The 21,735-nt window shown below is 35.5% G+C and overlaps 1 protein-coding gene across 5 annotated transcripts in view; it reads right to left on the bottom strand.

The window, feature by feature from the left end:
• CkIIalpha (casein kinase II subunit alpha) overlaps positions 1–21,735 on the bottom strand; it is a 69,958-nt gene that overhangs the window by 38,063 nt on the left and 10,160 nt on the right. For all 5 annotated transcript variants that reach the window (XM_081757087.1, XM_081757081.1, XM_081757105.1 and 2 more), the window contains exons 2-6: positions 18,805–18,982; positions 13,821–13,932; positions 9,732–9,944; positions 8,088–8,282; positions 5,600–5,802 (exon numbers count right to left, since the gene is read on the bottom strand). In XM_081757087.1, the coding sequence (XP_081613213.1) occupies positions 5,600–5,802; positions 8,088–8,282; positions 9,732–9,944; positions 13,821–13,932; positions 18,805–18,899 (818 nt within the window). In that variant the 5' untranslated portion in view covers positions 18,900–18,982. The remainder of the gene's footprint in view (positions 1–5,599; positions 5,803–8,087; positions 8,283–9,731; positions 9,945–13,820; positions 13,933–18,804; positions 18,983–21,735) is intronic.

The raw sequence follows: 21,735 nt of genomic DNA, 5'->3' as shown, positions 1-21,735 counted from the left end.
CCTCCCACACGATCACATAGCCCCTTGCTATGTGAAGAAGCAAAGAAATGCTACTTAGCTGTAATCCAGGGATGATTATTAAGGGCAATCACAAAATCGAAATCAGTCACTAAATACTTCGCACTAATTGTTCTTTTAAAGAAAACTAAACTTACAATAGAAGATGTAGAAATAAGAACCGGTGATACAGGAATAAAAATTGTGCTGCTGTTCCCAGAGAGGAAGGAAATACTCAAACTAATAAACACAGAAGCATGAGATGAGACACTTTTCTTGGAAATCTACATATATTTTTACTTTTATTGGAAATTATGTATTTTATTACAACTGTTGCAGCACACTTACTCAGAAAAAAAAAATTCTTTCACAAAAAAGGTATCTAGTCATGCAGTCTGAGAGGAAATTCTCCCGTACAAGTTTAATATTAATCAACAATATGTCAAATTAATACTTCACAGTGGTGTAGAAAATGGATAGATGTGGATAATGCGGATACGGGAGTGAACGATACTTGCAAGAGAACTTGATGTTATTTACTACTTATTGCTGTTCTCTCATTTCTAATAATTCGAATTTTATATTACAAGATCGAGTACGGTGTATTATTCCTGTGGAAAATACAGTCTCGCTTATACTTCGTAAGTTTAATATACCAAGCTAGAAAAGAATACATATTTGTCAGAATCTTACTAAAGGGATCTGGAGATAAATAAGATGCCAAATTCGATATAAACAGTAGGTTATTGTGCGATATTCACATCTCGCTCAGTTTATTTCGTGGCAAGTCCAAACCATTTACATTAACTTTTCTACAATCTATTATTAGCTACAAAGTCCCATTAATTTATAAACTTTAACTTTCGAATATCTTAGAACGTTACTTAATTTTGAATACTGAACTTCAACAGCACATAAAACATTAATATTTTTAAATACCTACTAATATTAACTACTACACAGTAACTTTTAATTTTTTTTCCCCTGCAAACACTAGTCATTTAATAGCATTGGTTGGTTTGAAGATTTTTGGTGTCCCTTTCAGCAGCGAGGCTATATGAGACGTGGACCTACAGTTCAACGTGGAATCCAAGCCATATGAGCTCTCGGCGTTTAATAGGGATCAAGTTATTCGTTCTCATCAAGTTCAATCATTAGAGTTAAAAGACCTGTCCAATAAATATCCGACCTCCCTCTTTTATTGGAAACACTACAGTGGCGTGATTCTATGTCTAGTAGATATCCTAAATGTGTGATGGTCGTGTTTGTCGTTGTGTTCTGTGTTATTCTGTTCAAAGCAAAACAAAAGAACACGTGGAGTAACAATACCGCACTAAATTCTGGCGACAAATAAGGTGAGATAATTACGAAGATTTAGAAGGCGTTTGGAGACTTATAAACTAGGAATTACGCAAATAAAGTGTGGTATAACCGGTTGAAAGAACATCAAACAGCAGCGGAGATAACGAGGTCACAGATCGAATATATGCAATCATGAAAGATTATCATTTAATAGAGAACTAGCAGGTCTCGCTAATGCCATGCAATTTTAAGAGATCTGCACACCCAGGATATCTGCGAAGTTTTGCTTAGGTTGCTTTCGCATTAAGAGAAACAATTTTGCATGATAGCTGTACACATGCTGGAGATTGTCAATAGCAATCCTGAGTTACCCAATACTATGATTACTGCAATCTGGGTATACGAGTAAGACCCACAGATCAAATCACAGCATCCCCATAATTAATTTTCATCATTAGGACTCAGAAAGGCATAATGGAGCAAAATCAAATTATCTTAACTGCTTTCTTTGACTACTATGGAATAGTGCATCACGAATGCGAACCAGAAAAATTATAATTTTTATTTTGATGTTCTCTGTAGCGTACATAATGAAGTTCGTCTAAAGAAATCCGATTTGTGAGCATCACACAAATGGCAGCTGCATCACGATAACAGCCTGGTCATTCCGCGCAAGTGATTCAGAACTTTCAAGCAGTGAACAACAATTGTCGTTCGTCAGGTTATCAATTCTCCGAATATCGCTCCTTGTCATTTTCAGCCTTTCCCAAAAATAAAACGGGTACTCAAGACACTAGTTCAACACTGGAGATGACAATATGAGTAACGCGATAGCTGACAGTAATTCCAAAGGAGGCACTTCAGACCTGATTCCAGTAATAGAAGGATCGTGTGGAAGCTGCAGGGACCTACTTTGAAGGCAATTACGAATTAAGAGATGCCTAACTCTTTACTTTTAAGTGACAACAGAAGTATGGAGATAAAGATTTCAATAAATTTACATCTTTCATGGCACGTATGTCAAATAAGTTACTTCTAAACGGCTGTTCGTCCGTTTGGCCCGATTTACATACACTCAAAGGTGAGTTCATTCTCCTTTATTATGATTTTCTTCCTTACCCCCAAAAAGACGTTAATTTATTAAAAGATGAAAATAAACTGCGAATTTCTGAAAAAACTTTACCACACTTTTATTCGTACGTCAATATTTCATTAATAATCCTATACAGTGGTATAAATCACTTCTCTGGAGAAAAATCTAGAAGAGGTAGATTACTCTTAGGGGTGAGCTATCTGAACGACTTTCTCAAACGACTAAGGTCATATTGTTCGTATATCATAAATAACCCTATATTGCTGAATAAATCACTTCTCATGAGAATATCCACAACGGGTAGTTTACTCCTGGAGCTGTTTATTTTTTCAATTTCCTAAAATACTACTCATGTGATTTTACAGATATTTTATTAATAACTAACATTATGGTATAAGTCATTTCTCATGCAAAAGTTCTAAGCGGTAATTTATTTTTAGGAGTGAATTTTCTTTGAAGTTTTGTGAAAATGCTTTATATAACTTTATTCCTATTTTACAAATAAATGGTTCAGTAATAATAAGTGCAGCGTAACATAATTTAGTTTAAGAAATTGAAGTGAGAAATTTTAGTGCGGTGGCCTGTACCTTTTAACCCTTTCACTGCGTAATTATTTTTGAGGCCAATCCCCAAATTTTGGCATTTATTCCTACGAAAATTAGTCTTAGAATCGAAACCAAACGTTATACAAACCCTGTCACCACAGTATGCAAATTGTCTAGTTTGTTAAGATCCTGACCCATCCGATTGTAAGTGTTGCCAACCTATTTACAACAGTATGTATAACAAAATTCGCTAGAGAATCGTAGTTTCTTGACGTAGGTGTAGATAACTTGATATGAATACCACTACAAGAAGGTATATTTGTTGTTCCCGATCTCTCCGCCGTCAGTGTTGCTATACAACTATATTTTCTTCTTGTTTTGATATTTTCTAGATAGATTTCGTTATTGACCATTCTTATGAATATCTGCATCCCTCACATTATTCGCACACAATCTAATATCAGTATATTTCCCAATATCGAAAGAAGTCTGTTCTGTGATTCATCCACCCCATGCATTTGTCAGTGTTGCCAGCCTATTTTCTGAAAATTCTTTTGTAACTTTCATAGTTTCCGCATGACGTTCCGCAAGAGTATTTCCTGCTACCATAAAGGAACCAATCCAGTAGGCCCCAAAATTACAGTGTTGCCATTTATTAGCAAGAAAATTTATAAAATTGAATTGTGATATAAAAAAATCATCACTTCAATGTGGAATTAACCACCTTAATCTTCGGACTCAGAATCTAAGAAGAACGCAGCTATCTGACTGTCTTTTCTTTGTATGTCGTAACTCACTGCTCCAATTAGCACTCAAGCACTTCGTATAACACTGCCTTAGTTCAAAGAATCACTGCCAGTTGGCAGCACAATGCAATGTATTATCGCTACGAAATATTCTATATCATCAGTTCGACTAAGATCGAATATTGCAGCGAAAGTTAGAAAGTCATGAGTTCGACTAAAGTCGAATCGCAGCGAAAGGGTTAATTGTCCCTCTATAGTTGGTAACTTTTTCGAACAGACCTTGTATACTCAACCCTCCTCCAAAAATATTAAATAAATATTTACAACCCTCAAGAAATTAAACATTTAGATCCAAGACTGCAACATTTACCAGCTTAGAAAAGGCTCTGACTTCAAAGCGTTACGTACAGTCAGTGGCGTATTTAGGGGGAGGGCTTCCGGGCTTAAGCCCCCCCCGAAATCTTACTTACTATAGTAAAGTATATGAAATATCTTGCAGAATTTTCACATTTTCAGGCAAAGCCCCTCCCGAAAGTTAGCAAAGCCCCTCCCGAAACAAAATCGTAAATACGCCACTGCGTACAGTATAACAACCTGATCTTACTGTGGAACATACATATTCTTCCATAAGAAATACACTACTTATTACTAGTAAATTCACCCCCTGTAACACATTCCTCTTGAGTTAGCCGAAACTCAGTTACACTGAAGTAACGTTATTCCCACGAAGCTAATATTAAATTCGCCCAAGTGCTTGATACCTGAACTGATAAACTTTTGCCGTACGTATTCTTAATTCTTGGAAACCTTTCAGAACATTTTCAATAAATCCAAAAAAAGAGGTAAATAACAGTACATTAAAAGTGGCTTAGCCGAAATGCAGGCGATAGAAAATTGTTCATTTTTAAGATATATATTTTTTGGAAGTACGTAAACACACTGGCGCCACTAATCTACTCGTATTCTACGTGCTTCAGTAGTTGTCTAGATTTATTGAGCTATAGATGCCTTACGTCTCCTTTCTGTGTTCGAAGCATATTTCTTGAGGAAAATAAAACAAATAGATTTGCTGCTAAGTGTAAAAAAATAAATATATACATAAAAGAATGTAACCTCATCTTTTGCTGGATACCCTCTATTAACTGGATCAAAGTATATGTAAAAGCGTTACTGCTGTTCCGATACTTAAAGAGGGCCTGGATGAGAATCTTACAGATCTACTCGTCATAGGTGCAAAAGAGAAAATAAAGAATATACCGTAGCAGGTTATGTAGTTATTATGCTGAATTCACATTTATCTCAAAGCGTAATGAGAAACCAAAAGACAGAATTATTTCATGCAATGCTTTTAAATTGAGGAAATAATTTTCAGTTTATTTATAAAAAAAATAAACTACTACATAGAGAATTGGTTATTGCATTTAAAACATGTGTATTACATTTTCTTTCTTTTTCCAAAAAACACACTTTCTATAAATACCTGTGTAAGTTGAATAAATTTTAACTGAACTAATAGTCGTCAACGAACAGATTTGAATGTATTACAAAAATACTTCATTAACTGTTCTAATACACAGAAACACATTTTTATAACTCACTCACTCTATGGCCTATGGAACCCGGAGGTTCAGTGCCGCGTTCACAAAAGCTCTCCACTGACTTCTTTCCTTAGCTAATTGCATCCAGTTTCTACTTTGTATTCCTATCTCTGCGAGATCCATCTTAATATTTTTTATACTTATTTAAAACTTATGTCATATTTAACGATCGTATCCATCATGAGACCCAACATCAATATTGACTTAGTTTATCCTAACGTCAAATTTAATTTATGAAGCAGCTGCGATACCTGCCATAGTGCGGCTTTATTCTCAACGCTGTCCTTGACAGGAATACAATACTAAACATTTACGTACCTTCCTAGAATGTCATTAAACCTAGGGTCCAATTCTATATGGTATTTGTCCAGGTACTCGAACAATTCTTCTGTGCCTAAAACTTTGGCAATTCTGACCAGCTGATCATAGTTATCATGACCATGAAAAAATGGTTCCTTCCTGAAAATCATACTGGCTAACATACATCCCAGAGACCACATATCTAACGAGTAATCGTACATCTGGAAACAGAACACGAAATATACACATTCAAAGGATTGAAAAATATTACACACACAAATACTTTAAGAACTACACACAAAAATCACCAAACATGAAATCTACTGACGAATTTGTAACTGCGATATGCATCTAAACATAGAAATGTAACAATCTAATCTACAGGAAGTGATCAGAAAGTAAGGTTACAAAGTATGCAGTGAAACTTGTATATATTATTTTATACAACCAATATAGCTAACAAATAGTACACACATTAGGTTATTTTTCGATAGTCTCCATAACAGTTGAGGAACTTGTTGCATTGTGGATGAGCTTCAAGATCCTAGTAAAAATCCTGTCCCTGCGTGTTCAGCCTCGTTGTCACGAAGTTTCACCTCCTCGTCTGAAGCGAAGCGACGGCCTCCCAGGTGCTCCTGCAAGTGCGGGAACAGATGAAAGTCGTTTGCACCGAGGTCCAGGCTGTAGGAAGGGTGGTCGATGATGTCCCAGCGAAACTGCTCGAATAGCCTAGTGGTCTGTTGATGCTGTGGTGGGTCGGCCACTGAGCTCCTCGTCGGTGATGTTTTCTCTACCAGTTGCAAAGTTTTCGACACCATTCTGCGATATGCTGACAAGACATTACAGTCTTTCCGTGCCAGGTGCCGATGAATTTCAGCTGCGGTTACATGTTTCGCCCACAGAAATAGAACTGACTTCTTCGCGAGACCAATTTTCTAAACGTCTTGCCATTTGTTTACATATAACTAGCGCCATACGTAGCGGGTGGCTGCAACTGTGAACAGTTGCCAACTCCATGTATTACAATTACCACACACTCCTCATTCCTCTATAACAAAAGAAACTCCAGAAATATCACCTTTGTAACCTTAATTTCTGATCCTCCTTCGTAGGTGCACTGCATAACTTCGTTTTTATAATTTTTAAGAGTGTACCGTAGACATATCAGCGGAACTACATAACCGTTTACCCAATTGATCCTGTACATAGTAAATAGTTTTTGTTATGTGGAAAACTGATATTTATTGAAGTGCTCCTATAGTGCTGCCAAAATGTCTTGAGCCGTGGCAAAAATGCGAACTAAAGCTCACACCCACGCGCTAAGCCAATAAGGGTTCAGCTGTAGCTAAGCGAGAGAGCCTTAGCGAAAGAGAGTGGAATTCCTTCAGCCGATAGCAGCACTTGGAATGGAAGACTAGGTGTCAAGTCAATGCGGTATATCTATAACAATAACCTGTGTTGATAAAGCTAGCTAACCAGGAATGTCGTCGTTCTATTTTATTTCTAGTTCATAAGTTTCTTTGTAAAATTTACAAAAGATATACATTTGTAGGATTTTAAATAATAATAAACGTAAGAAGAAATAGGAACATTTAAAATTTGTAAGCTGTTGCTGGCACAGGGAGTCTGATAAAGTCTTTAAAATATAGCAGACGTCTCAGGGCTCACCTTTAGTTTGTGGGTTCCTGGTTCGATCCCAACCCATGCTAAATGAGCTTGCTGGTGGACAAACACCGTGTGGATGAGTTCTACCGTTTCTTTCCATTATTTGATTTTTATCATCACTGTCTCCGTCAGGTTCGGTGCATAATCGTCTGATTCTAACTAGAAATTTCATTTTATAGCAGATGATTATTTACTTGTCCTCAGCCAACAGGAAGAGGCGTTAAAAATACATAAACATCTTACATAAATAGACGAGTGTCCTAACATAAGATAAGAGTTTATTTTATATCTCTGGACGATAATGGAGAAAAATATCGTAATCATGAATTAACTGCACAGGAAAACGAAGAAACTCAAGAAATCCTGCATCTGGGACGAAATATACCTAGGTAAACCTGTGCCACAGTTAGCAGCACTACCAAGTCATCATAGTCTCCAGAAAGTTTACTATCACACTTTTACATAAATTTAGTGACAGAATTTAAAATAAGGCTTTTATGATAATAATAATAATAATAAACTGTACTCTTCCCACCATGTTACGATTTTGATTATATTGAAGTAATGTAAGGTTAAATGAAGCTATAAATATCACCTAAATATTTGTAGGTGAAAAAAAATGAAAGACATTCGAAAGAAAGATTATCAATTACAAAATTTGTTTCATTTAAAATGTGCAGTACTTTCAATTAAGTAAGGAAGTATTAGTATTCAATAAAATAACCACAATAACATTTAGAGAAATTACTGCCAACAGTGATTCTTTTGTTATATTTTTCTCACACGACAAGGAGATTGGAAAAATTACATCAATGTTCAAACAAAAAAAATGTCTACATACCTGATAATCTACTAGAAGTTCTGGTCCTTTGAAATACCTGGAGGCAACACGTACGTTGTACTCTTGCCCAGGGTGATAAAATTCAGCTAAACCCCAGTCTATAAGTCGTAATTTTCTGTTTTCATGATCTATCATGACGTTATGTGGCTTCACATCCCTATGCATAATTCCCATGCTATGACAATAATCTAGTGCCTGCGGGAAAAGTAATAATAGCTAACTTAAGTAAATAAAAATATTTTACAGCAGAATGACGCATCTGTATGTACATTACTAAGTTTTTCTGTCAAAATAATATAACGAAATATCCGTGTTCGCAACAAGTTACTTAATACTGAATAATTACACTTCGTATAATGCGTTGTTGACTGGAGATCTTCAACTACTACATTGCCAAATTGGTATGCTGTATCGAGGTTTCGATTAAGATAATTCACCTCTTTCAATAAATCAAATCAGGGTCCATGATATTACAATTTTGAGTTAGGTACCAGAAACTCTCATTATGACTATGCTTAATACTTAAGAAACTTGATTGGCTGACAATTTTAGCAGTCTTCGTAGCAATGTAGATATCTTGTAACATTGTGGCTTCCGAATTTTTGCACTTCGAACACACAGGTCCTCTACGGAAGAAAAGCTAGTTATAGTCAGCACAGGTCCAGTATGTTAATTTACAAATGCTCAAACACTAATATTGTTGTTACTGTATTGTGCATATAATTAAGGTATCTAAATTAGTTAAGATTGTTTTTATTTTACTTTCAGTTTCATGATGTGGCTCTATACGCATCTAGCCTGTCTCTATGATTTTTGTTCGATTAATATTGAATTTTAACGGTCGAAAACGTGAAGCATAGATAAATTTTGAAAATTAAACTTTATAGTATAAAAATACTTTGTTACTAAATATCGTGAGAACAGAACATTCTCTGATTGAACATAAAAGAAAATGTATACGCACAATACATCAGAAATATTACATCACAATGAAATTATATTTACCTAAAGAATAAAAAGTAATTACGCAGGGTGTCTATTGAGTTTCATTTTCAAAATTCCAGTATATTCAGTATAAGTATTCAGCAAAATTCCAATACCTAATATAAGGATTTTTTAAAAAAAAGTTCTTTAGGAATAATCACACTCTTGATGATTTCAGGTTTGTAAATGTTTTACCATCAAAAGAATATTTTATTTTTAATAAATGTAGTTAGCCTTGATTTTTTTAAATACATTTCTAAAAGGGCCTTCCAACTTTCCTCACAGCCCTCCACTTCACCTATTGCTTTAAATGTCTAATTACAAAATCTATATAACTCTTGCTTTGGAAAAATTTTTCATTGCGGCCTCCAATTGGACACCTTCTTCATAGGCACGACCGTGTAGGTCCAGTTGCCTTCTTCCTAAGAAAAATTTACTATCTCAATGGACACAAAATTGTTTCTAAGACTATTAAAACAATTACAAAAAAAGAATTGTTGACAAATTACCAGTGATTTTTTCAGTATGCGGATCAGAATTCCAGTATATTTCCAGTACTTCCAGTATCAGTAGATATCCTGTTACACAAGATATACTAAAACTTACTCGTAATATCTTAAAGCTCATTATCTAGTTTTATTTACCACATCTAAAACTTACCTTTAATAATTCATATAGGTAATATCGGATGTCAAAATCTGTTAACGTTTGGTATAACTGTTTGAAGTCTGTGTTATTTACATGTTCGAAGATCAGCGCTGGTGTTCGTGACACTGGATCTTTCACAACTGCCTGTAAGGTAATTATATTCGTTCCTCCCCTAAGATTTTCTAAAATTTTAATTTCTCGTTTGATTTTCTTCTTTTTCACCGGCTGAAAGAAAATAAAATATATAAATAAACGCATATTATGTAAAACCAAGCCCAGGAATTCCAACTATCATTCTACTTAGACATTACAGATTTCAAGTAATATTCAGAAATTACAGTAGTATGTTAAAAAAAAAAAATCTAATTTGAAATCATAAGCATGGAACATTTGTAATTATACACAAACTTCAAAAGGTACTCAACCTTTCTCGTTTGTATCCTGATACGGATTAATTGAAAAATATCATTTAATCGGCGAATTTTCTATGTCTGATTAAATGTTATAAATGTATCCGTAACAGGATACTGAACAGCTTGCCTAAGTGTTTCTGAGATTGTTCACAAGACTGCCCTTCAAGAGGCTTACATTGAAAATTCACATTTTTAATTATTTTACTACCCTTACTATCGTTGTGTTTCTAATTTTAAATACAACTAATTTCGACTACCTCGCCTGCAGTCTTTCGGCAGAGACTGATGAGGATTATTTGGAAAAAAAAAAAAAAAAGCAATAGAAGAAATGACAATTTTTCTATTGCAGTAGCAGAAATGATGCACGTCTACCTTGACAAAAATTCTTGATTAATATATTTACACAAAATATATTTATATTTGCTAATATATTTACACAAAAACCTGATCTGAATATCATTTTACTGGTTATCTATCCACATACGATGAATGATTGAAAATTCTGAGCAAACTCAAAAATCAACTATGTATATACATACACACATGCGAGAATTCAAGTATGACAAAGCGTGTGCGCGCAGCCATGACTTATTCATTTATTTCACTGCTTTGTTTCGTATGTGCTGAACTGTACATTTGTAAGTTGTGTATAAAATAACCACTGCAAACTAAGTTTATTATTTGGTATGTGGAACGATTTAATGGACTCTCCATTATTTTCTATGATAAAATTCGATTCAGAATACGAAATATTCTAAATGCTAGTGACATTCTAGAACAAATTAATTTCTTATGTCGTGGAACCACTGTGATATTAATTTGACCCACTTCAGTATGTACAATTTCTTTTGTGATTTCAATGTTTGTTATTAGCGTATCAATATTGCATTAAAATATACCGAACATCTAAATTGTTTTCTCACATCTTAGGTCAAAATGTCATCCTTTAATCTTACGAGTCTTATCCGTAGGATCTGTAAATTTTATGGTTAAGTATATATTGACAAACCTTACCAATCCACAAGATACAGAAGGCTGTTTCATCCTTATGGTAGCAATTTGCAGTCGCCACCAGAGGCGCTAGTTTCGCGTCAGCAACGTGACGCACGCAGTACGGAGCAGCCAGAAACTTGTGTACAAGCCGTGCAGAGGAGAGATGTGTGTGAGCAGAATGCCGCCGAAAATCGACCCTTTTTGAGAGGGCTACATCGTAGCACTTTCTGATATAGGCTGCAGCTATAGCCGAATAAGAACATAGTGCAAGAACAAAGGTTTCACAGCGTCTGATAAGGGAATTAATGCAGCCATCCATCGCAATGCAAACCCAGAGCAAACCATTGCCATGCGTCGTCAAAAGGGGCAAAAGAAGCAACCGGCTCCACAACGCAGTCAAGACGTCATTGCCAAGGTCCGCCGGTTTGTGACCCAGGAAAATCTACCCACCCAACGTGACATAGTGAGGCGTGTTGGACAGTCAACTGCAACTGCACACCGAATCTTACGCGACAATTTGGGACTCAGAAGTGCACACAAGCGGCGGGTCCATGTTCTGAAGCCAACGCACATCGCAGAACGGCGGGTGATATGCAAAAGGCTGTATGAAGGTTACCTGGCAGGTGAGAAATGCCGTTATGTGATTACCTTAGATGAAACATGGGTCTATTTGACAGGATCCCAGCAGATGCGTGCAATTTACTACTGTCGCAGTGATGGAACCGATCATACGAAGTGGGTTCGCTCCTGCAAGGAGAGTTTTTCAAAGGGATTTATGGTAGTGACGGGTTTCTGTGCAAAAGGAAAGCTTCCGATACACCGGGTGTCATCAAATGTCAAGGTGAATGCAGCGTATTATATCGAGCATGTACTGGAACCCATCTATCGCTAACATGCCCTGGGTTTGTATGGCAATGACACTGACACTGACAGAGTGTTCATCCACCAGGACAAGGCCAGCAGCCATACTACCAAACGAACGGTAGCCTATATGACACGTATGGAACAGGTGTAAAGGCAATCCCATTTCGAGACATGCCCATCAAGTCACCAGATGCATCCCCTATGGAAATCTGTGCTTTCGGCCTCCTCAAACGGAACATCAATAAGCGTCGTCCGACCACACTTGGTGGCCTTTGGAAAGTGTGCAAGGAGTGGGAGAAATTGGATCAGGCAGTGCTCAATAGAGGTCTCCTTCAGTGGAAACTACAATGTCGTGCAATCGTTCACCAACGGGGTTCACATCAAGCATGATCGCTGGTGGAAACGAGGTTTTACGCCCTAGGGCACGGGTCTGTACTTCACTATCATAAGGCTGAAACAGTCTTCTGTACTCTTTACGTCATTAACACCCAACAAAATCCCTTCTCGTGAGTAAAAGAAACACTACGAGAAACTTTTCTTCGGTACCACCAAGAAAAGTAATGCACCTTCAAAATTAACGTGCTATCAAATTGAAACTTTCCATGAAAAAACTTATAGAAAAAACAACCCAAGCCAAGCCATGGCTCTGGATCGAACTTGTGCGCTAGAAATGCAAACCGAACTATTTCAAAATTATGTTCCTGGTTCAAAACGAGAGAAACAAATTGGGTATTAACAACAAACAGATTCTCGTCTTACATGAATACTTTCATATTTTGCAGACCATGGAACAAGTAATCGGTATTTGAAGAACCACCCAGTTTTGAAATGAACGAAGTGAATTAAGTTTGTGTTAAATTTATACTTTTTTACATTGAAACATGTTGAAGACTAATCAACCGAAATATTGTTAAAGGATAAATAAAATTTATTCAATATAAGCCAAACATTATAACATTTGCTGACACATCTATACGATATATGATTCAAATAAGAAGTCTTACATTGCATCTTGAAATTTTGTGGTCACTCATACGATTTCAGTGTTTTCTGACATTTTTATCAGTGACGTCTAAAATTGCTACAATGGACTATTGTTAAGATTCCATTTCTTTTAACAGATCGCATCACAGAAATTGCTACAAAGCTAATAAATTGCTACAACACGCTGTTTTGCTGGTGCATAGGCAATCCAATTTCCGTCCTCGAACGGATTACGTCTGGTTTTCAATTTATCCCGCTCCCTTAATAGAAGAATACAGACGTCACAAAGTTTATTGTCTGATAGTCAACAGCAGCAGGATTCGTTCCCAGGGTAAAAAGGTTAGTAGTTTTTAATCTTAACACAAACGTTCCAGTCTTATTCTCGTTAAAATAGCATTTCTCCATTATTTTATGACGATGCGCTACATCACAAAAGACATAATTAGTCACTATCCTCGTAACACTTTCCCACTTCAATGCAAAAAGTCCACTATTTACAAGCTACTAGTAATGGCACTTGAAATTCGGTGAGCGATCTTCACGTGCGCAATATCCATACTGCAAACCTAACGTTAAGATTATAGAAGTAGTCACTGCCCTCCATTCCTCAAGAAACAACCAATACTTAATATTCCCGCTTGTAAGACTATTCTCAATATTACATTCTACTGAGCCTTTTTCCCTATTCTATTCTGCTCAAAACATACTTTTAATTTTTTGCTTCACTGACAGGACACTGAATTCCATCCAAAGTATATAGATTGGTAGTTTTACGTGTTCCTCAGTTGAAGTAAGAATTTTGATTATTTCTACAAATATGGGAAAATATATGTCAAAATTTACTCACCTTCAATATTTTGACTACGCATTTTTCATTATTTGTGATGTTGATAGCTTCAAATACTTCACTGTATTTTCCTCTACCTAATTTTCTTACGAGCTGATAATCGTCTTGCTGCCTGAAAGAGTACAAGTGAACAATTTACTTACTACCCTATATTCGCTACTGGATACATACAGGTTAATTACTAATTTATTTTACGTCTTTTCAATATTTTACGAAGAAACTTAAGTTTTCAAGATTGAATATTACTCATCAATATGTAACAAAGGTAAGATGGCACAAAACAACGAAGTGTAAAGAGAACAGCTATCAAAGTAGGAATTTTATGTATATCCATCAGATAAGGAAGGAAAGAAAACAAACAAAAAGACCCAAGATATAAATGTCAATAGAGTACGGCCGAGCGCCTTATTCAAATTAGTGACACAAAAGTGTTGTGTTCAATGTGGAGCGACTTTAGTGGAGAAGGATAAAGTTATAGGGCAATCAGTAGACAAGATAGCTGGGCGGAGCAAGATAATTAAAGAAAAAGAAAAAGAAAAAAAAACTTTTATTTGCATAATGTTTTACGCTACTATTCACTGTGAACTAGAGCATCCTTAACAGTGCCTAGTTAGATGCTGTTTGTAACTCGTCTTCTTTCGAAATCCAACTGTCCATTGCTTGTTAATCTTTTCCAGTGTTTCCTATTCATCTCTGAGGTCACCCTTTCACTCCATTTCTTCCAATAATAAGATATTTTGGTTAATCGTCTGATCTGGGATTCTAGTTATTTTTCATTCTGAATACCACTCATTCTAGCTTTGGAACTTCTTGTGTAAATTAAAAGAAATTCTGACCAAAGCATATATTTACTAATAAATAATAGCGTTACAGTTTCGGCAAATTAACTTTGCCTTCATCACACACATTATCTATTCAGATAGAAGTACCTCAAAGTCTGAATAGGAGGATAAACGGATGGAAGGACAGGAGAAGGAAGGAGATTTAAAAGATAATGTGTCTGATGAAGGCAAAGTTAATTTGCCGAAACTGTAACGCTATTATTTATTAGTTAATATATGCTTTGGTCAGAATTTGTCTTTTAATTTTCCATTCCTATAACATGTTCTATCCATCTTACCCATTGTAATTTCGCTACGAGTATGATGTTTTCATTGTTGACTTACTGGCCTATTTCAGGATTGTATCGCTGTCATCATCGTTTTCAATAGCAGGGTTGGAAAAGATATTAAAAAAAAAATCGTTTAAAACATGAAAAGTATATTCAATACGTTTTAAACATGTTTTAAAACACAGACGAAAGAAACATGTTTTAAATATTTTGAACAGTTTAAAACATATTTCAAAATCGTGTAATAACTAAGACTTTTTGCTCTTTACTTGCAACTGATCTCTTCATTTATTATATCCTGGTTTGGACCACTGTGTTGGGTACAGAATATTTCAGTATAGGTTAGTAATTCAACATATTTCATATCACGACCCCTCTTTTATTACACCCTCTTGACAGCGACTCTCAGAAGTACTTTCTTGGCTGTAATAAGCTTTTTACGTAATTTTAAAATCTACCTACTATGGAGATTTTACGCAGTCTATCAATATACATGGTGAAACAAAAGTCCTCATCACTCTTTTGCGTTGAGAACAGGTTGAGGGAGAATGAAGAAACTTGGAAGTGGTCTGACAGATTAGATGGTGATATCAAGCATCGTGGCGGCCATCTTCGATTGGTATTCAAAATTTTAAATGCAAATGGAGTAATGTTATACGTTTTAAACCTCAAACTCTACCAGAAATACGCTTATGGGGTTATTTTAGGCCTGAAGCAAGTCATTTCGGAGTTACCACTTCTGAAAGTTTTCTAGTTATGCTTTTAGAGGCTACGCTCGCGTTTCGTGGAGGCGGGTGAGATTTTAGTTGAAAAATTTGATTACTATTTCAAAACACTGATGGTAATAAAAGTATTTTAAAATAATAAATTTTCGAAAACTAATATTTGAAGCACACTTCATGTTAGAATATTTTCTGCAAGCCTATGTAATTGGTTAGTTTTTTTCTTAAGTCAATAAGTCATTGAAGAAATGTAATATTTGGGGCGTTCAGGGCACAATGAAATGGATCCATGTCCATTTTCAATACGGTTAGTCTTGCTCAGCAAATGAATTCTATTTCAAAACGTACTATCTTGTCAAAAGGCCGAAATAAATGCAACTAAAACCACGTGAAAAGGCGTGGGAAAAGTTTCATGTGACAGCAGCTAGACAGGAGCGTCAGTGGGGCAGCCACTCCCACACCCACCCTGAAATTTCAGATTTTGATGTAGTAACGCAGTTTTAGAAACCTTTCGATAAGCAAAGTCCAACAGAACAAGTTTGAAGTCCTTACTCCGAATAAATACGGAGGAAATACATTTGGATCAAAACTGGAAAGTTACTCCAAATGATGTCATTTGTTCTTTCCTTAAAACTAATGTTAAACGATTCCAAATTATACGGAGACTGACAAGCTACACTCATGTACAAAATGATTGTCGCATATCTATAACTGTCTTCTTATAAGAATATAATTTGATAATGGTGTTGCAAGGCACTTTTAATACTGCTACTATTTGTATAATCGGGAAATGTATATTTGTGGTAAATTTCATAGAAAAAGAATTATAAATACGAAAATTAGAATGAGTAAAACAAAATGTTGCTAAATGGAGAAGAAAATTTTGTTTTCGTTTTATTGTTCTTATTTACTGCTCTTTTGACATGAAATTTTCCACATACATGTCTTTACCGACTATACACACTCTAATATTGTAAGAAATACCGGGCGAATTCGTTATCAAATTATATTCCTACAACAACATATTTATAGACATGCGACAATAATTTTGGACATGAGTGTACGCTATAGGGAAAAATCCAAGATAGCAACCAGAGCCTAGAGCTGAATGGTATTCACCAGGTTATGGCGTATGCTGATGAAAATTTAATAGGGGATGAGAGGAGAACAATAGAAAGAAATGCAAAGATATTAAACGCTTGCTGGGAAATGAGTTTGGAGTAAATGCAGAGAAAACTAAATACATGAAAGTTAGCCGGGATCGCAATACTACAAATTATGGATGTGTCGAAGTATCAACACAATGCTCTCGACAATGTAGATACTTTTCAAACATCTACGATCATAATAACAGACGAAAACCATATCCACAAAGAAATTAAACGTCGGAAATTCATTTCACTATTCCTCAAAACTTTTTTTGTCGGCGCGAATTCTGTCGAGGAATTTGAAGCTTAAAACACATAACGCGCTTATCATTCCTGTTCTGCTACACGATTACGAAACATGGCCCCTCACTTCGAGGGGAAAATGCAAACAAACTAACAAATCCTGAAACGAATATTAGGACCCAAGAGGAATGGGAACGAAGAATGGTAGAAAACTGCAAAACGAAGAGCTGCACAACTTACACTGTTCACCAAACATTGTTAGAGTCATCAAATCTAGGAGGCTCAGGTGGGCAGGTCATGTAGCTAGAATGAAAGAAAGTAGGAACGCTTTTGCTTTAAGTTTTAACTGGAAATTCAATCGGAAGACGACCATTAGGAACACATAGGGGCAAATGGGAGGACAATATTAAGATGGGTCTCTCAGAAATCTTGATCTGAGTTCTTCGTTTTGTGTTTTGCTCCTCTGAATTTAGAAGTTCTCTCAAGTGTTCAGCCAGTCGTCTTTGCATTGCTCTCTTAATTCTATTATTCTGTCACTTCTCTTTGTGCATGATCACACGCTTCGCTCTTGATTGCTTTGTACATTCTCCTTATGCTCTACCTGCACTCTAATTCCCTCACTTCTTTCCTTGTCTTTGTATTACTGATAGTCCGTTCTCGTCCCTCTTTGTAGTACTTTGTTTCGTTCTTTATTTCTGCGTTCTTTGTTGCATTCTTCATTGATCCTCTCCGTTCTTTATCTCATTTCTTTCTGCCATATTACGATACAATTCTCCTTTCAATATTTTATGTACTTTGAGAGTTCTCATTCACGTTTTTCTATTGAAAATTTCTTCTAGTTTATCAGTGTTCCATATAAGTTCTCTATTTTCCTTTGTTCATTGTTGACTAATTTTTGCCTTACTCCTGCTCTCACCAAGTAAGTACATTTATTCATCACGTAATTATTTATTGCTCCTGTACACTAGACTTCACGCTATTTCACTGCACACACTACCCTGCACTGCAGTACATTTTGGAAGCTTTATTTTGTAGCATTGATCCAGATATGTGCATATTTTAAGACCTTGAATTAGTGAACCATTTCAAAACTATTTCGTTACCTTTGTCGTTGCCGGTTTTCTTTGGTCTCCTCTCGATTTACGCATTTTCTTGCAGACGTTCATCCATTTTAATCTCAACATTTTAGCGCATCATAAATTTGCCGCACTTCGAAAGTACTTCTGCCATGTTTCCGTATTTCAAGCGTTCTCGGTCTCAAAAGAGTGTCTGTGGTCTAGCGCTAAAAATGTGGAAAACCTCAAACAAAAATAATCAGATTACAATGAACACTATGCACTCAAAAATATAATATTCTCGCTAATCCATAATCCGTCAAAATACTGTCTTCTCTCCTATATAACCATATTGTTGTTATTCATTACCATGAAGACGGTATCGTGACTCTACACCAAATATGTATCAGTTTTACATTTGTACTTCTCATTTTCTAGCACACAAAACTGAGTGTCAAGAGCTTGAGAGTTCAGTCACGGTACCCATTAAAAAAGGCCCAAGAAATCTGACATATTAGATGACTTAGATAAACTTCTCAAAACCATTGCTGGTGAGTAACATAGGAAATAATGTAAATACCAAAAATTTAAGTGTACCCAATAAGCTCACATCTTTGCTCATTTGGCAACCCTCTGTGCAAAGAAATGTCTGGATTAGCGAGAATGTAGAGTACAAAATTCTTGAAGTGTACCAACTTAACTTACCCCCAATCAACAACATATGACTCGTAGTCCCAATACTCTCTAGGTTTGTGTGAATTAACATCAGCATACACTCTAGCTCTGCTTGGGAGTGCCATGTTTCTCAAGATCCAGTTACAAAGGGATCTTTTCTGAAATGGTCTTATAGGGTTGGAGGCAACATATACATAATATACAATTCCTGCAAAATATGTAAGAAAAAACTTATTAACAGAAGAACTTAACCAAACTTAACTATAGATATGAAAATGATCATAAAAACTGAGCACTCACCTCAGCCTCTAAATGGCAATCCTAATACAACGTTTCGGCGAGAAGTTCTCGCCGTCTTCAATACGCATGCCTTAAAAACTTAAATTGATTGAAGAACTACAACTCCATCTGCCCCTCACAGTAAAAGTAATGAATGTGGTTATTGAAGTATTACTGTCACATTTCCTTGCTATTAACCTATGCTATCTTCTCACTACCTTTATCCAGACTTGAAGGAAATAAACATCTTATCTGTAGAAACAATTACAGATTATTAAAACACTGCTTTTAAGTTTCCAGAATCTATGACCGCTGGTTTCCAAATTACTGGTACACAAATTTGAAACAAAAATGCCGACAAGTTACATATGTTCATAAAAAACTTGTAACATTCTATCTCCTTTGCCCTAGATACTTGACATGTATGCCATTTTACACCTGAAACTTTAGTAGCTATTAGTTCTTATATGCACTGAATTGTCTGAATCGTTTGTTAGAATTGCTACTAGAGGTTTACGTGAGTGCTCAATTCGTGTTATGATTTGATATGCATTCTATTACATCATTAAGTACTGTAATATGAAAACCTTTAGTATGTCCATTTTACACAAACTTCAACGAACTCCTATCCAGAGAACTCCCCTGACCAAAAAATATCTTCGTCCAATCTCAACTAGCAAAGAAAAGAGGAAAACTGTGGTCGATATCATTCTCTGACCGTTACACGAAAGTGTGTCATACTGCAGGAGAGATTTCTTTGGTACTAACAGTTTACCTTTCACGTGGTAAAGCAGCAGAGTAAGTTGAGAATTCAGCATTGTTCATTTGAAATTTCTTAATTACTACAACTGTTTCCTTTGATGGTTCCACAACTTTCGTAAGTAGCTAGTACGGTTTGTTGCTATGATTGTAACAAGACCTGTCACGTAAGTCAGGTTGTAAGATACTAAACTAAAGCTACTTAAAAACACCCAGATTGCAAATCTCATTGTAGACGTTTCAGCAAAGAGTTCTTGCCATTTACAGCACGGAAAGTTTAAGAAAAATTGTTAGAATAACTACATTACCGTTATTAACCTTTACTGTGCACAATAGCTTTAAGAACCACCAGAAGTAGTGTTTTTAAGAACTATAATGTTCTCAGTGATATTTGCAAACTAGGTATTTTTGATGAGTACAGATTCAGTTTAGTATTTACTGTACCTATCAAATCATTTATAGTCCGCGTCACCCGAATTGGCGTGTGACATCAGCCAATAAGCTCGCAGCGCACTGTTACTAAACCTTCAGGAAGGAATCTAATCATTCATAATTGTGCACAAATACGAACAAATTCCATTATGAATGATTAGATTCCTCTCTGAAGGTTTAGTAACAGGACACTGGGAGCTTATTGACTGATGCCACACGTCAATTCAGCTGACACGGACTATAGCAGATTATACGATGTCAATCTGCAACAAAAATCCACACTTAAGAACATTATTACATATCCATAGATATCGGATGTTTAGATATTAAAAACCTGGAAAATAAGCACCAAAATGAAGAGAAATTAAATATTGAATAAAATTAAAAAAAAAAAAAAAATTCGTCACAGATAATGTTCCAAGAATATAGAAACATACCTGTTTGTTAATATCTTCTTTCACCGTATATATAAAAAAGAACTGACATATATTCCATGCAGGGTTGGCTGGTTTAAACCAAAAAAACAAAAAAATGTTCGTAAAAGTGTAAGTGTCTGTAAAATCTTGATGAGCACACATTTGTGGGTTATCACGTTTCACTCCCGTATATTATTCGTATTATATTCAGACCTAAATCCCCCATTCATTACTCAAAAAGATTATACTACAAAACCAACTTTTTTTTACAAGTTTATAAATGTTTATTTTGTGATTTTTTGTAGTAGTTATTATTGTTATGTAATTGCAATCGAAGAAAAATTCTAAATATTGTTTCATTTCAATGTTTACTATTGATAAAATACATCGAAAATGCCGTACTTTTGTGTGTGTGTGTGGGGGGGGGGGGGGTCATACAGACCCCAGGAGAGGCATTTAGTGAAATAAGTATCTTTGGTATCTATTTATGTATAAATGAGTTTGAGCCAAAGTAGACTCAAATAATTCGTATCTTTATTCACTTTTCTTATTGATATGCAGATTAAGTCGGTGTATTTCTTTAATTTGGACCAATAAAAGTCGTTGTTAACTAACTTGAACTAAATTAGTTCTTCTGTACTCCGTAGTACTTTGAAATTGTTCATATGTAATTCTGTGTAATGGTTTCACTTGTGCAACTGTTTATCTTTTTGTTCTTCTGAAATGACTCTTGACAGTTATATTAAGAAGCATGTAAAGATCAGTACAACGTATTTTTTATCAGGATTCCTTCGTGGGTGAGTCGGCAGACGTATCGCATTTGTGGCCAATTAGTCCTGGTTCTGAGTTCAAATGGAGGACAATTTCTCTGGGATGTAACTCGAGAAGCGGTTTTTATTCCGCTTTAAGCTTATGTGATTCCTTCCAGCATAACCCGGTTGTTGCATAATAACATCAAGGCGAAACAAATTTATTTCTGTCCATATATGATATGAATATATAGAGCAAATCATTTAAACCATAAAAACCTGGTTTAAACAAAAAAAAACTGGTTTTTTGGGTTTTTTAAAAAATA

This window comes from Thermobia domestica, chromosome 1, assembly GCF_964235325.1.
Source record: "Thermobia domestica chromosome 1, izTheDome1.hap1.1, whole genome shotgun sequence".
Taxonomy (NCBI): Eukaryota; Metazoa; Arthropoda; class Insecta; order Zygentoma; family Lepismatidae; genus Thermobia; species Thermobia domestica.
Note: the sequence above shows the minus strand (reverse complement) of the source record. Positions and strands in the feature narration are given on the sequence as shown.